The 19,065-nt window shown below is 38.2% G+C and overlaps 1 protein-coding gene across 1 annotated transcript; it reads left to right on the top strand.

Moving 5' to 3' along the window:
* The first annotated feature begins 9,116 nt into the window (after positions 1-9,116).
* On the top strand, positions 9,117-11,524 carry LOC306860656 (uncharacterized protein). Its single transcript, XM_079402465.1, has 7 exons — positions 9,117-9,313; positions 9,562-9,628; positions 9,707-10,063; positions 10,151-10,504; positions 10,607-10,723; positions 10,872-10,906; positions 11,226-11,524. The coding sequence occupies exons 2-7, from the start codon at positions 9,583-9,585 to the stop codon at positions 11,337-11,339; spliced, it is 1,023 nt and encodes a 340-aa protein (XP_079258591.1). The 5' UTR covers positions 9,117-9,313; positions 9,562-9,582; the 3' UTR covers positions 11,340-11,524.
* Positions 11,525-19,065: the final 7,541 nt, after the last annotated feature.

Below are 19,065 nucleotides of genomic sequence, written 5' to 3'. Positions count from 1 at the left end.
CGGCCGATGCGCTCTCACGACAGCTCACTTTCTCGGAGAGTGGCGACTCCATCCCGAGACGATCCGGCTGATCTGGAGTCGATTCGGGGAAGCTCAGGTAGACCTGTTTGCTTCCCGCGAGTCCTCCCACTGCCAGCTATATTCTCCCTGACCGAGGGGCCCCGCGGCACGGACGCACTGGCACACAGCTGGCCTCGGGCTTTACGCAAGTATGCATTTCCCCCAGTGAGCCTACTCGCACAGACACTGTGCAAGGTCAGGGAGGACGAGGAGCAGGTCCTGCTGGTCGCGCCGTATTGGCCCACCCGGACCTGGTTTCCGGAACTCATTCTCCTCGCGACAGCCCCTCCCTGGCGTATCCCCCTGAGGAAGGAACTCCTTTCTCAGGGGCTCGGCACCATATGGCACCCGCGTCCAGATCTGTGGAACCTCCAGGTGTGGCTCCTGGACGGGACGCGGCAGACTTAAGTGGTCTACCACAGGCCGTGGTAGACACCATCACTCAGGCTAGAGCTCCTTCAACAAGGCAAGCCTATGCTCTGAAGTGGAGTCTGTTCGCGAACTGGTGTTCTTCTCGCCGGGAAGACCCCCGAAGATGCACGATTGGAGTAGTGCTTTCTTTCCTGCAAGAAAGGTTGGAGCGTAGGCTGTCACCCTCCACCTTGAAGGTGTATGTGGCTGCTATCGCGGCCCATCACGATGCAGTGGACGGCCGGTCCGTGGGAAAGCATGATCTCATCGTGAGGTTCCTGAGGGGTGCCAGGAGGTTGAATCCGCCTAGGCCACCCCTGATGCCCTCCTGGGACCTCTCTATCGTCCTGGCGGGACTTCAGAGGGGTCCCTTTGAGCCGCTGGACTCAGTCAAGCTGAAATTCCTGTCGGCTAAGACAGCGCTCCTGACCGCGCTCACTTCCATCAAGAGGGTCGGGGACCTCCAAGCATTTTCGGTGAGCGAAGAGTGCCTTGTGTTCGGGCCGGACTACTCTCACGTTGTCCTGAGACCCCGGCCGGGATACGTGCCCAAGGTTCCCACCACGCCCTTCCGTGATCAGGTGGTGAACCTGCAAGCACTGCCTTCGGAGGAGGCAGATCCAGTCTTGGCGTTGCTGTGTCCCGTAAGAGCATTGCGCATATACGTGGACCGCACCCGGAGCTTCAGAAGCTCTGAGCAGCTCTTTGTCTGCCACGGAGGTCAGCAGAAAGGGAAGGCTGTCTCCAAGCAGAGGTTGGCCCACTGGATAGTGGAGGCCATCGCCTTGGCGTACCAATCCCAAGGCGAGCCGTGCCCCCTTGGGGTGAGGGCTCACTCCACACGGAGTGTTGCCTCCTCCTATGCGTTGTCGCACGGCGCCTCTTTGGCAGACAGCTGTAGAGCTGCGGGCTGGGCGACACCGAACACCTTCGCGAGATTTTACAGTCTCCGCGTGGAGCCAGTCTCTTCCCGTGTGTTGGGTAACAGGTAAGTGGCGGGAAGAGTTGGCCGGTGTCACGCTTGCTGCGCCATTCCCCCTCACCCGGGGATACGAGCGCCTGTTTTCCTCCTCCAGTTCAGTTCCCCGGACGGCGAACCCTGGTGGAGACCTCCAGCACCCCCGGCAGTCAGACTGGGCGGAGCAGTCTGACGCCAGGCCCAGTACTGGTGCTAGCTCGCCCGGGTCTCCGGTCAGCCCCTGTACTCGGCTAGGTGTCCGTATGGCCTGATTCCCTTCGGGTAATCCCACACGTGTATTCATCCACGGTACGGTTTCCCTCACGGTAAACCCGTGTCTTCCCTTTGGCAGAGCTCTGTCAGGCCCTGCTGGCAGCCCTCCTCCCTACTCCTAGGTAGGATCTGCCCCAGGGTCCAGTCGTATGTAGTACTGCCCCAGGCCTGGGTCAGTCCATATCAGTGTCTCCACATGTTACCTCCCTTCGGGCAGGATGTGGCCTCCGTAGCGCCCTTCTCCGGAAGGCTCGCTTCCCCGTCGTTACCGCCAAGCTGTAACAACAAATAGGAAAGACTTGAAGCAGTCTTTCATAGAAGGTCAAAATCCCTTCCGATTTCTTGGGGAAAGGAACAGCGGCTTGGCTATCTCCAGCAGCAATGTACTCAGTGGTCCCTGCGGGCACCAAGGTTAGCGAATTTGCGCTGGGGCGATGGGAAGGTTGCGACCTTCGCATGGCATTTGTCTGTCACGCACTAGCTTGTCAACATTTGCATGCACAAGGTCGTGACGGGGTTCAGGTTGTGGCGCTTTCCATATGACCCCTATGTCGTCACGACATAACTCGTAGTGACCGACAGATAGGGAACGTCTCGGTTACGTACGTAACCCTCGTTCCCTGATGGAGGGAACGGAGACGTTATGTCCCCATGCCACAATCTTGAACCATCGCTGGTTGCCAGGGACACGTTCTCGGCTCCTCAGCGGGTAAAACCGGATGAGTGGATGCACCTGTCGCCCTTTTATACCCGTATGCACGGGGAGTGGCTCAGGTATGCAAAATCCACTAGCCAATTTCATTGGCGTTTTCTCTTAAGTCAGAGATGATTGGGGCTTCCAAGTAAATCCCCCCTATGTCGTCACGACATAACGTCTCCGTTCCCTCCATCAGGGAACGAGGGTTACGTACGTAACCGAGACGTTCTTGCTGCACAGCAGACCTTACAGACTATTTTGAAGGCCTCAGGATATTTTACTGTTTCCACCAGAGGGAGCTGATCTGCATCCTTTGTCCATCATACAGTATTTACTGTATGCTCACCTGTATTATTCACTGCGATATTTCACTTACATAGACATTTAAATGTCATCAGAAATGTTTGCACCATGTGTCTCTCAGGACTGGCCATCATGTACTATTTGAGATTTGCTGCTATATTTGAAAGGACCTATCATTAAGTCAACCGGCAAACACAGCAAAATGCATACAGCAAAAGTATAGCTATTTAATAGTTAGAATATGAAAAGGTCCAATTTAGAACAATCAAACAAAAACATACATTTTCTAAACATTATTTATGTGAAGAGTTAATTGCACATTAACCGTATACCTGCACATAAACAGTAATCTCAGTCCACATCTTTTATATTTGCAGGTAAAAAGACTGTTACAATATAGTTTCTGAAAATGGCAGAAGACAATTATAAAACAATTAATTGCTGTGTGCTAGTTATCTACAGTGTGTGAAATGAATAAAAAGAAAGAAAGAAAAAAAAAGGTTATTTTGAACAATGATCTACATAGGTCAAAAGGTCAAGATGAGCTATTAGTACAATCTGTTACTGAATTAATTGCACATGGGAAATGAACTTCCTTGTGTCACACTTTAAATACTTGAGCAGTTTATTAATGGGCTAAGTCATCTCTTTGTGAACAAGCATGTCATCAATTTCTAGATAGATTTCCCATCTAATGAAGTCATGCTATTACATTACAAAAGCAGTTTAATGGTATTTCAGTACCATGGACAGTGATTTAACACAATTTCAGCACATTTTGTTAATATAATGTGTCGTTTACACAACAGCTTCTAAAACTTAGACTGTTACTATAAGACAGAAATGTATGTACCAATATATGCCACAAGAGTGTGCATATTTATATATACATATACAGAAATTATGGTAATGGTTAAACATCCAATAAAAACAAACACTGGTACACTTACACTTTGATTTCATGGGTTTATAAAATTTGTCACAGGCGTTAACTTCTGTTATAGGCTAATAATTAAAAATTTAGTTTGACATCTAAGTGGTACACTATGAAAAACCAAACACTGCACTGACTAATGCAGTTGTCGGCTGGAAGAACATGTAGAAATAAGTATATATATATATATATATATATATATATAATATATTTATATATTTTATATATTAAAGCTGAATTTTCAGCATCATTAACTCCAGTCTTCAGTGTCATATGATCCTTCAGAAATCATTCTAATATGCTGATTTATAATCAATGTTGGAAACCGTTGTGCTGCTTCATAATTTTTGTTGGGACCTGTGATATTTTTTTAGGATTCTCTGATTAATAAAAAGTTAAAAAGAACAGAATCTATTTTAAAAATAAATTTTGTGTTACAATATACAATGTTATTCAAAAGGTTTACTTTAATCACGTCACGATTTCTGACGTGAGCAGAGTCTGCTCACGTCAAGCCAGAGTCTGAAAATGAAGCATTTTGTAGAGCTGGCTACAAAGAGGTTGAAATTAATTTCTACCATGAGAAAAAAGAGTGAGAGAACACATATCCAGATGTATAAACAATAATAACAACAACAACAATATACTTTCAGGACACTGTTACCAATCTTCAAAACATCCATTACTGTGGTCCATTAAGCAGCTTGACGTACTAAAAAGTTACTCTAGCAAACCACTACTCTCCCTAACAAACAAAACTCTGTTTTAAAACTGTACACTTACAGGCATCATTAAAGATCATGGGGTTGTGCCATATAAATCATCAGACAGGTTTCATGTCCCTCCTTGATAGTGACACTGAAAGAGAGAAACACAAAGGGGTTTGCCTTTATATAGGCCTACACTTCCCTATGCTAAAGAACAACTTTACATTATTCTAAGTGTGTGTGCGAGTGCGTATGTGTGTGTACATAAACACCTAAAGACATGCATACCTAAGTACATATACAAAGAAGTAGTAGAGCTAATGCCCCTAGAAATTTTGCACTGAATTCACAAAACACATATAAAATAGAAACAATGCAATGAAATGAAGTGTTTTGTTTTGTTTTCTTCTGGTAATGCTAATGTTAAATAAATAATGAAATGAAAATAATATATCAGTTGAACATTTACTGTTAGATCTTTAATGGTACTTTTAATGTCGGTTCAATGTGTTGATCATCTGTCACATTCATTTCTTTGAATTATCTTCATTTGTTGCATTTCTCTGCTAAATACTGATATGCGATTTACATTTATCATCACCTTTAAGTGTGGATCACACAGTCCCTTCAAAAAATAAATAAATAAAATAATACTAAATAAAACCTTTTGAGAGAGCCTAGATGTCACTTTGAATAGCAACCATCTGTGTAGCAACGCTAGCAGACAGAAAAGAAAAGAAATAACACCTATGTGATGGAAAGAGCTGTGAATATGGTCTCTTGAAAATGAGACTTGGGTGAAAAGTTTGAGTATGATCAAAGAGTTGGAAGGGAGCTCAGTGTTGTCGTTGGAAAGATTGGTGCAAAGTATTTTTAAATACGCACTGTTGTTCAGGGAAATTCACCTCAACAAGTTTATAAGGTATCAATAGCAGGCAGCTGAGCATGCTTAGTTTGATCACTGATGCTCAGCCATTATGAATGTTGTTTTCAAAACACATCTGACCTATGTACTGTGTTTCGTGTACTACAGGGAATTCGATGGTGGGAATGCTACTATATTAAATAACAGTCAAACACTGTAATACAACAGACAGATTAAATGATATCTGCCTTAAAAAAAATAAAAAATAAAAATAAATATAAAGGAACCATTTTAAAGATCCTATTATTATTATTTTTTCATTGAAATCATTGGAACCCCAGAAATAATGAATGCATAATACATAAGAGTTTAGAGATAAAGGCATTTTACCACATCAGAAGTCTCTGCTAACTGATTGAACTTTCAATCTGAAATCAAGAGACTGTTTGAACCACGTTCACCACAAACGTCCACAAGCGATTGCAACATCACAAAAAGAATGTGATAAAAGGATAGTGACAATACCAAAACGGTTGCTTTGACTGATGAGGACTGTGGGCTATAACTGATAAAGACTGTGGTAGCAAGTGCTACCTCAAATCACACAGTCATGCTTAAAAAGAATCATCATTTGTCTATATAAGGAGAAGATACTAAACAGAGTTCAAAGTCAGAGGCCACGGTTTATAGCATCATTTCCTGTAGAGTGACTGACAGGAAGAAGCTGCTCAGTACATCCTGAGAACTGCTGTGGTGAACATCAGCAGAGAAACATTGAACTTCTTTACTGACATAATCGGAATAAAATAAAACTGCATTAACGATATTTTAGAATGTGTTATAATTAAATATTAGAAATATTAATTTGGATCAGTATAAGACATTTTATCAAGAAATTCTATTTTATTTTACTTTATTTCAAGCATATTTACCTAATCCACCTGTAGTAAGTGTGTGTGTGTGTGTGTGTATGTGTATGTGTGTATATATATATATATACACAATATGTACAAGTTATAAATAAGAACATAAGAGTGTTTGCACCTCTGTGCACACATTTGCATGCACGATTTGCACACATCACTGTTTGATCATTTTCCAACCACAGGACTGACCCACTGGCTTGTTTTCACACCTTTCTCTGAATCAAAACCACACATGCACCATTCTCTGACTAAAAAATGACTTGCCTCCATTATAGGAGTCAAAAATAACCCTTCCATGTGTACAGTTTTGTCACAACTTATTCCTTAGTTTTACGTCTAGCAGAGACAGCGAAAACAGCTAAATCTTCTCAATAATTCACAACAGTGCCATGTGAAACTGAAAGGGTTCTTTGACTCATGGTCTTATATACTGTAATAATTAGTATAACCCAATGCTGCAGCAATATTTATCAGGCTCAGCTTTTACACCTTGAGAGCTCACTTTACACCTTAGAGCTGGGGCCGGGCCTGCTGATGTACTTGAGAACATGTGTGGCTTTTATACTGCAACCATCCTTCAGATACACATAATGGACCTGGCCAGGTCATAGACTGACAAAAGGCTATTTAATTTAGAGATATGATTACTTAGAACATACTACATTTAATCCATTACATATATCTGAAAACGTGAATTTGGTGAAATGCTTCCATGCCATTTAGCCTCAGGCAAATAGCTCAAAATAAACTGAATGCCCCTGAGCAAAGAGTCACAAAGTGACACTCAATGAACTAAAAAAAAAAAAATCCTTGTAAACTATACTATGAACGCATAAATGGGCTAGAAGTACGGGAAGTCGTGGCCTAATGGTTAGAGAGTTGGACTCGTAATCCAAAGGTTGCGGGTTCGAGTCTCGGGCCGGCAGGGATTGTAGGTGGGGGGAGTGAATGTCCAGAGCTCTCTCCACCCTCAATACCACGACTGAGGTGCCCTTGAGCAAGGCACCGAACCCCCAACTGCTCCCCGGGCGCCGCTGCATGCACGTTGGATGGGTTAAATGCAGAGCATGAATTCCGAGTATGGGACACCATACTTGGCAGTATGTCACTTCACTTCACTAAATTAAATAAATATAGAATTAGTATGATCAACTTTATTTGAAACAACAAAAATATATAAAATAATTATAATTACATTAATATATGTTACATATTCAAAAATTTAGAAATGTGTATTTAAGGATATTGTAGATTGCCATTTTATATAAATTTGGCAAATATGGCAGTGAGCATTGAGCCTTTCCATTTGCAATAACATGCATTTGACCAGCAGATGTCTTCAGTGTGTATGTTTCTAATCAGTGTGCAAAGTAAATTATTTTGAATGATTTTGAATAAAGAGGCTTTATTTTTCCCTTAGCAGTGGGCATATAAAATAATATTGCAAATTAAAGTAATCAGTTATTGAAATCAATAATAAGCTTGAGGCTACCAGCACGCCGAGCAACTCATGAAAAATGAGAGGGAGAGAGAGGTGAACAGGTGTCTGAGGGACCTCCCAACCCCCTTTGTGACCAAAATGGTAAAGTCTATATCCATATAATTTCAATATTTTTCTGGAATTAATCCATAAATATCTGATGGTATTGATATAAACTAATTTGAAACAAACAAATACATCGGGACTAATTTGCATGAAAGCAGAATATTAAAATGTATCTAAAAATACAATATTTATCAATAATTAATAAATATAGAGCCATGCTGAATGAAGGGGAATTATCATACATCATTTTATGCAGTTTTGCTTATTTTATAAAAAAATATATTCCTGAGTGACAAAATAAACATATTTATGAATATTAAAAATAAGTGATATTTGTGACGAATTTCCCCTAGTGAAAAATAAATATACTTATACTTATACTTATTTCATGTTAAGCATACTTCAAATAGATTTTCACATTTATGTACTTAATAAAATGTCCTGAGTTATCTTGATTTATCTGTCAGTAAATGTGTTAATAGATTTGAACTATACTTAGTCTGAAATAAATGTATTTTAAATATATTACTTTTTTACTAGGGTCTGTCAGTGTATCCTAATTAGAACAAGTGTTGATTCTATTAATCTATTATTTTTTAAGTGTGTGCCTCGACAGACAGACAGATTTTGTCGCACAAAGAGAGGGATTTCTTTCACGAGTTTTGTTGTCGAGCATCTGGGGAATGGACATCTGTAGGATTTTTTTTCCCTTATCTCTGTTTTCATAAATTTGACTATATTAATTGTTTGGCTTTTCACTGTGTTTGATCCTGAATATTTCTGGATGTTTTGTAGGTGTTAATTGTATGTATAATTATTCCCTATAGGAATTATATGAATCAGTTCACACTGTAACAGGCCATACACGTCTACTACTCAGCTGATATGCCCATTTAGACATTATTGGCCAATCGGAAGTGGTGGTTTTCTTTACTGGCACTCCTGCACATTATTTGCAGTGACAGTTATTTTAAGATACTGTTGTGTTGGATAATAAAGTAAAAATACTCTCTCTGCTGCATTGAAGCCAAAAAGTGTCAAATCCTTGATTCTTCCTCCAAAGACCAGGTCAGCTCTAAGGAAGGTAGCGTGCCTCCAACAAACTATTGTTGATACTTTTAAATAATATTAATATTTAAATACTTTGAAATAATAGTATTTAATACAAAAACTGCATAATGCAAAAATTGCACAAACCATACAAAACTGCAATTATTGTATAATAAGTCATACTGAACACACTAATTGGATCTAATTGCCAGCTGACATTATTTGCGGATGTTTCTCATGTCTTCAGTGTACTGGTCAGTAAAAATTCTCTATTAAGAAAATTTTGTTCTGCCCCTTTTTTAAAGCAACCAGTCAAGCTTCATAGTTTGAGTGTTTGATCTTTGAACACTGCCGTGTATAAAAGAGGAAGCAGCCTAAAGTAAGACATACTACGAAATTGAAACTTTCATCAACATAACCAGGACCCCTTAGTCCTTTTAAATCCATATTTTAATTGTATTGCATGATATTAATCTGAGATTAATGCATATACTGTATTAATATGTATACTGGATCTACTTCTTTGAGCCTCAAGCATTATTAGAGGACTGTAATATCAAATTAACATCTTTCTATTAAGGTTGTAAGTAATCACTTTAAACATTTAAGATCTGCCTAATTAATTATAGCAAAACTATGTATACCTGTATTTTTTTTCATTCTTACTGTATAGTTTATTAACAAAATTAATGAGTTCTTTTATATTAGATTTGGATGTTAACAGGGTCAGTATGTTTAAATTGTTAGCAATCTAAAAGTCATTCATTTTGTCCATTTAAAAACATTTTCATGCTTCAAACTTCTTTATAAACAGGTTCATTTCTCTTTTAGATTAAGTACAGGTGCTACAAAATGAAGTTCAGAGTTTTGTCTACCCTTTTTCTCCTTACATTTGCAAGTATGTTTAAAATTTAGTTTTAATTGACCATTTTATTTCATATTTCTGTTTGTTACCATATTGCTTTTTTGTTTTTAGATGGAACATGGGAAAGTGATAATTTTATTCACCAGGATCCTTTGCTAGTTGCTGAGCTTGGAAGCAGTGTGATTATACCCTGCTCTCATTCAGACGACTTTATAAATACTGTTTTATGGTATAAACATTCTGTTGGGAAGAAACCACTTCTCATTGCATATTCAGAACATGGCTCTGGAAGTGTTACATATCAAAATGGCTTTAACAAGAAAAATAGATACGTTATCCTAACTGGAACTGGCTCTTTTAATTTGACCATCAAACACTTGGAAGAATATGATTTTGCAACCTACTATTGTGCTGTGAGTTTCTTGAACGTTATTAAATTTGGAGAAGGGACGATTCTTCTACATAAAAGTGAGTTTATGACAATATTCTGAGCTTCACCCTCAATCTGACTGCACATATGTGTGTGTTGTTTTAATGTATTTACATTTCTTTCAGAGAGTGATGGAATGAGAAGGACCACGGTTCTCCAGGAGTCTTTATCTGACAGACTTCATCCAGGAGATTCAGTGAATCTGCAGTGTTCGATCATCAGTCAGATCTGTGCAGGAGAATACAGCGTCTACTGGTTCAGACATTCATCGGGACATTCTGATCCAGGAATCATTTACACCCATGATAACAGAAGTGATCAATGCATGGAGAGGTCAGAGAATGGCTCTCCTACACAGATCTGTGTCTACAGTCTCTCTCAGACTGAACTCACAACATCTGATGCTGGAATTTATTACTGCGCTGTTGCCACATGTGGGAAGATACACTTTGGAAATGGAACTAAGTTGAATATTGAAGGTACAGATATATTTGATTTTGATGCAGAATATATAGTACAACACTATCTTCAGTCGACCATTTGACTTATATCTTTGCATTTATGGTCTGTTACTATTACAGCATCTTTGACTTTGACTTCTTGGAATCCAGTTGTTATAACCCTCTTCACAATAATCATAATATCCATTATTGTGAACATATTTCTGGTGAGACTGATTCACAAGAATCACAAAAAAGGTACAAAAATATATTAACATAAGCTTATGGTAAAATTCTATAATGTACTAATATTAAACAGCAAATTGCTATTTTTGAAATTCAGTTAAGTGTAATTAATATTAATATACATTTAAAAAATATAATTTTTTAAAATTATTATCCATAGAAGCTTCAAAACAACCCAGAAATCAAAGGAATCAGGTAATACATTTTTATTTGCACTGTATTGAAAGGAATTTGGATGTTTTATAATAGCACATTAGCCTACATAAATGCTGACAGCTCACAGTGATGAAAAATTTTGACTTCAGGAAAACAGTTATATGTGGATCAATGTCAAAATCTAGCAACTCGATTAGCAACTTGTTTTCTCAAAGTTCTGTAGGCTACAGTACATTTATACCAAAATGTGTGTGTATATATATATATATATATATATATATATATATAATTTATTTATTTATTTATTTTTTTTTCAGTGATGTAGTTTAATGTCTGTGGGTTTTTATTTTCTCTGCAGGAAACAGATGCCTTAAATTATATAGCCCTGAGTTTTCCCAAAAGGCTTACAACCTCAAAAAGATCTTCAGGGAAAACAGAAGAAACTGTTTATTCACAGATCACAACGCAATAGTTCAGATGATTACTAATGCTATTGTTTGTTGTTGTTAACATAGTTTTTGTAGTAGAATAGAATAGAATAGAATAGAATAGAATAGAATAGAATAGAATAGAATAGAATAGAACGTCATTGTGATCGAGTAACTTTACAATAAAATTAAGTGCTTCTCCTCAGAGGTACATCTGATTTTTTAATTTTTTTTATGTATAAATATATAACTTATATATATACTTATATAACTTCTGCACCTTCTTTCCAGTCCATCATGTGGGGAAAAACTGTTGTGTTGATAGATTGTTCACCTTAAAGATGAAAGGGAACGTCATCCGGTTGATTACCAACAATTGCTGCACCAGCTGATACATGAGATCGTGTATATATATATATATATATATAGGGATGTACTGGTCATATATATGTCTCTCTCTCTCTCTCTCTCTCTCTCTCTCTCTCTATATATATATATATATATATATATATTATGCATTACTGCCTCACACATTATTTTTCCACTCAATTATGTCGTAATAACGAGATGCTATGTCGTTTTAAGGAGATGTTTTCTCATTAAAACGACATCTTCTCTGGTAAAAACGATAATTTTCTCGTTAAAACGACATCTTTTCTCGTAAAAACGATAATTTTCTCGTTAAAACGAGATATGTGGTTAAAACGACATCTTTTTTTCTCGTAATAAGACATTGTCATAAAAAATTATAACGTTTTCCGTTATAATAGATATATGGTACATTACATGAGCGAGCTGAGCGAATGTTCATGCTGCTGTCGCCACAGTCTGACATAAACGAAGATTTGCACGATGCTGAATTGAAATACACTATTTTAAATGCATTTTAAAGTAATGGTTTTAATTGTAGATTCATGTTTATTAGGATTATTGTAAGTCGCTTTGGATAAAAGCGTCTGCCAAATCACTTCTTGTTCGCCCCATAACACTTGCTAGCTGTGTGTGTCCAACTGATCGTCTTTTTCCGTAATATTTGTATATTATTATTAGTTATCATCATCATCATCATCATTATTATTAGCCTATTATTATATTTTAATATTCGTTTTTTCCCTTCATTTCTTTACATAACGTTCTGACCAGTTTTGTAAATAAGCCTACTGTAAATGCTCGAATTGCGCTTTGATTGGAATTTATAGCCTATTGGAAATGCAGTTTAAAGGTTGAATTTAACATACATTTATTTTTTTACTGCGAATTAATAATGATTAATATTATAGCCTACTGCCAGTGTTTCGTTGAAGAATTAATCATTCACGTAGTTTTTGTAAATGAAAACAACACACTCATTTATCGTCACGCACTGGCAAATAGCCTACCATTTTAAAGTATTGGCATAATTGTCAGGCGTTTACAGTATTTGTAAAATCTATGGTAGCAAATAGCATAATTATATACAGAACGTTAATTAGGTAAAGCAATACACAAATTGAAATGGGAATAAAATATTATATTTATATGAAATAAATATAAAAATATAACCCTAACAAGTTAACATAACAATAATACACACATAATAAATGAAATGGTTAATGTGAATGTTTTATCCATCTCTGAATACGAGTCCTGTAGCACAAGGGAATAGAGGGTCAGAGAAACAAGAAGTGAGATTCTCAAAAAACACATAACACGAGTATGGACAAAATTAACTACTCACAACGAGAAACAGAAAAACAGGGACATATATGGGAGCGGGGGAATGAGCGACAGGTGGGGGAGAGTCAGCTCGTGATCCGTGCCCTCCCGCTGCACGATCACTGATTGCCCAGACCACGAGCTGCCGCACATGACAGGACAACACAGACAGCACGAGGAGCCGAGAAGGCACACTGAACCGTGACAGGTACGTATTGCTGTGTTTTTATTATGTTGATATAGGTACGTACTGCTGTGTTTTTATTATGTTGATATAGATACTTGTTTTGTCGAACCGTAGTTACACGGGATTCGAATCAGAGCTCCTCGCCTTCTAAGTACGGCTCCGTACTCCGTGAACTACCGAATAAACTTTCCATCTATGAAAACCCATAGATACGAGGCTAGATATGTGCGATTCAAAAGCATTCATTCAAAAGCATCTGTTTTCAAATCTCCCAGCATATTAATATTGTTTTGAAGTCGTAACATGATATTCTTAAAGTAATTGTGCGTAAAATACTCTTTATTAATCAAAACTCTGTAAATTTGTGTGAAAAGGAGTAAAAGGTGTCAGAGTTTTACTGCCTCTAGTGTTTGTTTCTTCAGGAAACTGAAACTGCAGTAATATGTAGTTATTGGTATGTATTTCGTGTCCCGCTAAAAAGTGCACCCAGGTACGTAAATGCCATGAGACTAGGTTGCGTTTTAACGAGAAAAGATGTCGTTTTAACGAGAAAAAATCTCGTTATTACGACATAATTGAGTGGAAAAAAATATTATGTCTGCGGCAGCAATGCGTCACCGTAATATATTTATTATATATAATATATATTTATTACATATAATTTAATATAAATATTTATATATTTCATAGAAATATTAAGGAAAATACAGTGTTTGCTGGTTCAAACATGCATCAGGATATACTCATCCAGGAATCATATATAGCCATGATAACAGGAATATTTTTATGCAGCATATTTTCTTGGCAGCGGCTATTTGCACTAAGTGCACTATTTGCAATAAGCACTATCGCGGGTATCTGCGCATAAACATCGAGAACACGAGCACCGGGGAAACAGTGAGTGTGCACTTTACCTTCAGCTAAAGTAGCACGGACGTGCCGGGCGATGGAGTCTCCGACAATCACAGTGTTGCGTTCCGTCTCGCGGAGGGGAGCGAAGCGGTTCCGGGTAGAGATCTCGAAGACCGGAGGCGTAGAGGTCTTCGCCCGGGGCCTGGCTTGCATCTTCCGCTGCTGGTGCACCCAGGGTCCGTGGCGTCCCGGCGCCGGAGTGAAGGACATCTGGGAAGATCGCGTCCTGGGTGCACAGGGTCTGTGCAGAGAAACACACGGAGTAGAGGTGGTTGGGAGTGTTAGCAGCGTGCTGTATACTTACCCCGGACTTGTGAGCGTCAGCCCGGGATGTTTCCAGCGCGGCTCTCCGCTCTCTCAGCTGGGCCTGCTTCTCCACCAGGTCGCGGGTCTGCTTCTCCACGGCCTCCAGCTCCAGCTGCACCGAATGCAGCTCGAATGTATCCTCACCTACACTCAAAGGTAGACACAAATCTGACATTTAAGCAAGTAACAGTGAAACAATGGTAATGTGTATGAATAGAGTATTAGCAATGTAAGTGAGATTAGCGGCAGCCACGCTGCCGATGCTAACGGGCTATAAGCTAATAGCAGACTCGAGAAATCAAAATAAAACTAGTGATAAGGCGCTCTGTTTGGTTTTGTTTCAGAATGCTATAGGGGATATACTCACACGTTATAGAAACGAAAATCATAGTGTATAAAATAGTTTTTAAGATAGAAAATAGACAATAAAGAATCAATTTGATGGAGCTCAAACTCAAAACACGCAGTCACAAATCAGCGCATGCGTAGTTTTTTTTAGATTGGAACTTTAGAATGCGGAGCGCAAATCATTTGATTCAGACTGGGATTTTGACAATGTGGAGAGAAATAAATACTTTCATCAATGTACAGTGCTGGTCTTGTGTGTTGTGTTTGGTCAATCATGTACTGTACTCTAACAATATTTCTGAAAAAATCACACTAGTATATCATTAGAAAAATGTAGAAATGTTACATGTGTTTAAGATTGAGCACCATAGTGTGTAAGTGGTTCAAACAGAATCAGGTTGTATGAACCATGTGTGTGCCATGTGGTGCCAAAATTGAGTTTTGTTAAATGATTGTAAAGTTTTGAATGAAGTGCTTAATTTTGCTAAATATCTGAGGTGTTCTGATACTTGTGTGTCTGGATGTGTGAATTGTGTGTTGTGTTTTGAAAAAAAGAGACTTGTTTTTAAAATTGTGCTTAAGCAATCATAAAAAATGTACTTCAAAGTCTTTCCATACATGGCCATGCACAATAAAAAGGCACTCTCTGGATTTGTTTTGTTCAAAACAATACAGAACAACACAGAGAAGCATAAAAAGAAAGAAAATGTTTAGAGGAGGGAGAGTTGGCCGAGGGAGAGGAATAGTTGGGACGAGGAAAAGGACTGGTTGGACCAGGGAGAGGACAAGGTGGACTAGGGAGAGGAGTAGTTGGACCAGGACTGTCTGGTTTGGTTCAGCTACCAAATCAGACATCAAGAGACTACAGCAGACAGTCAGGACTGCTGAGAGGAATATTTGTTCCCCCCTGCCCAGCATCCAAGATTTTTACATCTCCAGAGTGAGGAAAAGGGCAAAGAAAATCACTTTGGACCCCACACAACCTGCCCACTTTCTCTTTGAACTGTTGCCTTCTGGTCAACGATACCAACCACCAGAACAGCCAGGCACAAGAACAGTTTCTTAACACAGGCTATATTCAGCCTGAACAATTGTAAAACATTCATAACAATACATTGTCCATCATAACTGACACATTTATACAGAGAAACCCGAAATTTGTTCATTTGTGAACTGCACACTTGTAAATTTCATTATTTTTAATCACTGACAGCAATTTCATTTTGCCAGGAAAGTCTTTACTGCTGCAATTCTGTCACTTTTCTTTTACATTCCATAAAGTACTGATGATCCTTCACTATGCTGTACACATACTATGTGAAACGAATCCACACACACACAAAAATGAATTGCTGGCTTAATTATTATTACTATTATTGTTGTCATTGTTGTTATATTTTTAATGGATCTCATATTGTATGTTCTATACAGGTGGAACTGATACGTGATAAGTAATGCAGTTTTTGTAATGCCATTAATTGTTAGCATTTTGACAGTCTAGTGAAGTGACATTCAGCCAAGTATGGTGACCCATACTCGGAATTCGTGCTCTGCATTTAACCCATCCAACGTGCACACACACAGCAGTGAACACACACACACCGTGAACATACACCCGGAGCAGTGGGCAGCCATTTTATGCTGCAGCGCCCGGGGAGCAGTTGGGGGTTCGGTGCCTTGCTCAAGGGCACCTCAGTCGTGGTATTGAGGGTGGAGAGAGCACTGGCCATTCACTCCCCCCACCTACAATTCCTGCCGGGCGGAGACTCGAACCCGCAACCTTCGGATTACAAGTCCAACTCTCTAACCATTAGGCCACGACTTCCCTTCTATGCACTATAATTGACTACATGTTCCTGTTGGATAGAGAACCAGTGCTAATGTTTTGACCGAATGACTCGATTTTGAATCAGGCTGGCTGTGTTTTGATAGAGTTAGTATATGAAGAAATAGGTATTCAGCATTTTGAAATGTAGAGTTTATATTTATTTAGCAAAATGTGGTTTTGGCCAGAAAATTAACTATTTGGCTAACTGTGATGTAGGTGTGTTGCTGTGTTAAGAGTTTAGAAAAAGTACTTTAAGTATTGGTAAATGCTTGTTAGCGATTGAAAAAAACTGTAAAATGTCTATTTCCTTGACTTTTATAATTTCTGATTGTCAGATAATTATTAATTACAATAAGTATTATATCTTTAGCACACAGGAACACTCATCAGGTCATCTTGCATTCTGTGATAAGGAACACAAAATATATGTTTTGTATTTTCCCTTTGTAGACTGTAGACACAGCTGGCAAATTATGCAGCTCTGCACTTTACCAAAAAAAAAAACCACACCAAATAAACTGAAAATGAGTTTAAAAGCAAAATGTTTATTCAAAAGGTCACACAGATTATTTACAAATTATGATCACGATTCAAAGTTTTGTATAGCAAGCAATTTGATGTGTACTGTATGCTGTTTGACGGAAAAAAATCCATTCCACTGCATTGTCATATTGCTTTGAGAATATGCTTGAATTTTTATAATTGTTTAAATGAATATTGAAAATTAGTTTTATTTATTTTTGAAAATTAAATGTGATATGAAAGACCATCTGAGTCATTAATTCATTTTAACAGTATAGAGAAATGCTAATGATAAGCTGAATGACTAAAGTATTTTAAATATCTTCAGAATAAAAAAATATATTCAAGATTTAAATTAGATGACATAAGTATATCCGCTCCCCCCTTTTTTGCAAGTTAAATTGGACCCACTATTCAGATATCTAGTAAGATCACACTATATTAACTAGTTACATCCCAACGTTTTTTTTAATTCACCTGTGTTCAGTTGATTGACTGTATATAATAAATATTTCTGACCTTTTCAGATCTCACAACTTAAATAGTAGATGAGATCCTGCTGTTATAAACCACATCATTTATTTGAATGCAGCATGCCTGTCAATCATGGTAACATGAGACATTCGTGTCCAATTTTGTCATCATTATTCGGAACCTTCATGGCATAACACCACATCACCATCAGCAGATCGGAAATCTTTCCACACAGACAAACAGTTCAGATTATTCTGCAGAGTACCTAATAATGCAAAGGTGTATCTGTAGCTATCTGTAGCAGCAATAGCTACCTTTACAGAGACTGTTTAATGTTGCAGAGGTGCCATGAATGCATTTACAATGGATTTACAGTTGTTGAAATACTTGATGAAATTAATGTTTTAAATATGAACTTGTAACTATGAAAACACAAATTCATTAATGAAAATAGGTCCTCTTTCATAGATCCTCTGAAATGATCTCGATAGAGAGAAGTCCAGTAAAATTCGATCTAACACTAGCTAACTGCAATAAGTGCAATTAACAATGATCTGTGGTTTAGCATATGCAGAGTTTCACTCATTTTTGTTTTGTGACAAAAGGTCTGATGATCTGTGGATCACCGTGTGGCAGCATATACAACATTTGGCTCCACCTCCTTCAGTCTTCTTACTGGTCTTCTGCTCTTCTTTTTGTCTAAACTTAGGAGCTGCATAGTTCAAGTCTGCATCTTGCTCCTGGCAATATAAAAATGCAAACATATTATGGATGTGCTCTGCTTACCCCGTTACATGACAGGCCCATATATATATATATATATATATGGGCCTGTCATTTAACGTTTATAAACCTCAGCACAAATCAAATGTATAACCTGTAAGGCCTATGAGATACCTGCTGCAACTGTTTGTTCATCTCATTGTTGTTTTCACAGTACTGGGCATCTAAACAAAACAAGACGGTCATCATTATTTGCCATCCTAAGGCAGTAGTTATTATTTATGGAAATATGGTAATATCATTATTAATACCAGAATTACAGAAACAAAACAACAAATTATTCTTATAGTTAAAGGTTTTTATTCCTGGATGTACTATTATCTTTGTGCTATTGCATTGTTCACATGCCTTCTTTCTGCTTATTTCTTTCCTTAAACCTGACTACAATGGCAAAAACAGTTGAAAGCAAAACCAAGCCGTTCAAGATCAGTGTCAGTGTACAGTATATGTGACAGGATCTCTCATTTTCGCCAGTCACCCCTGATAAAACCATTCAAATAATTAAAGAGAGAAAGGGGAAGAGAGAGAACAACATTATTGCTGTGATATAGAAATAGGAAAATAAAAATATGAAGAAGGGAATTTAGTTTAAAATGCATGGCACATACCACAATCCGCACTTGTTGTATCCCCTTTGGGCTGACTAGTCTCTATGAAGATGTGAATAGCAAAGAAGTGAATAAAAAATAGTGCTGGAATAAATAAATGATCTAAA

Source organism: Barbus barbus, assembly GCF_936440315.1.
Source record: "Barbus barbus genome assembly, chromosome: 1".
NCBI classification, from domain to species: Eukaryota; Metazoa; Chordata; class Actinopteri; order Cypriniformes; family Cyprinidae; genus Barbus; species Barbus barbus.
This window is presented reverse-complemented; position numbering and strand designations above follow the sequence as displayed.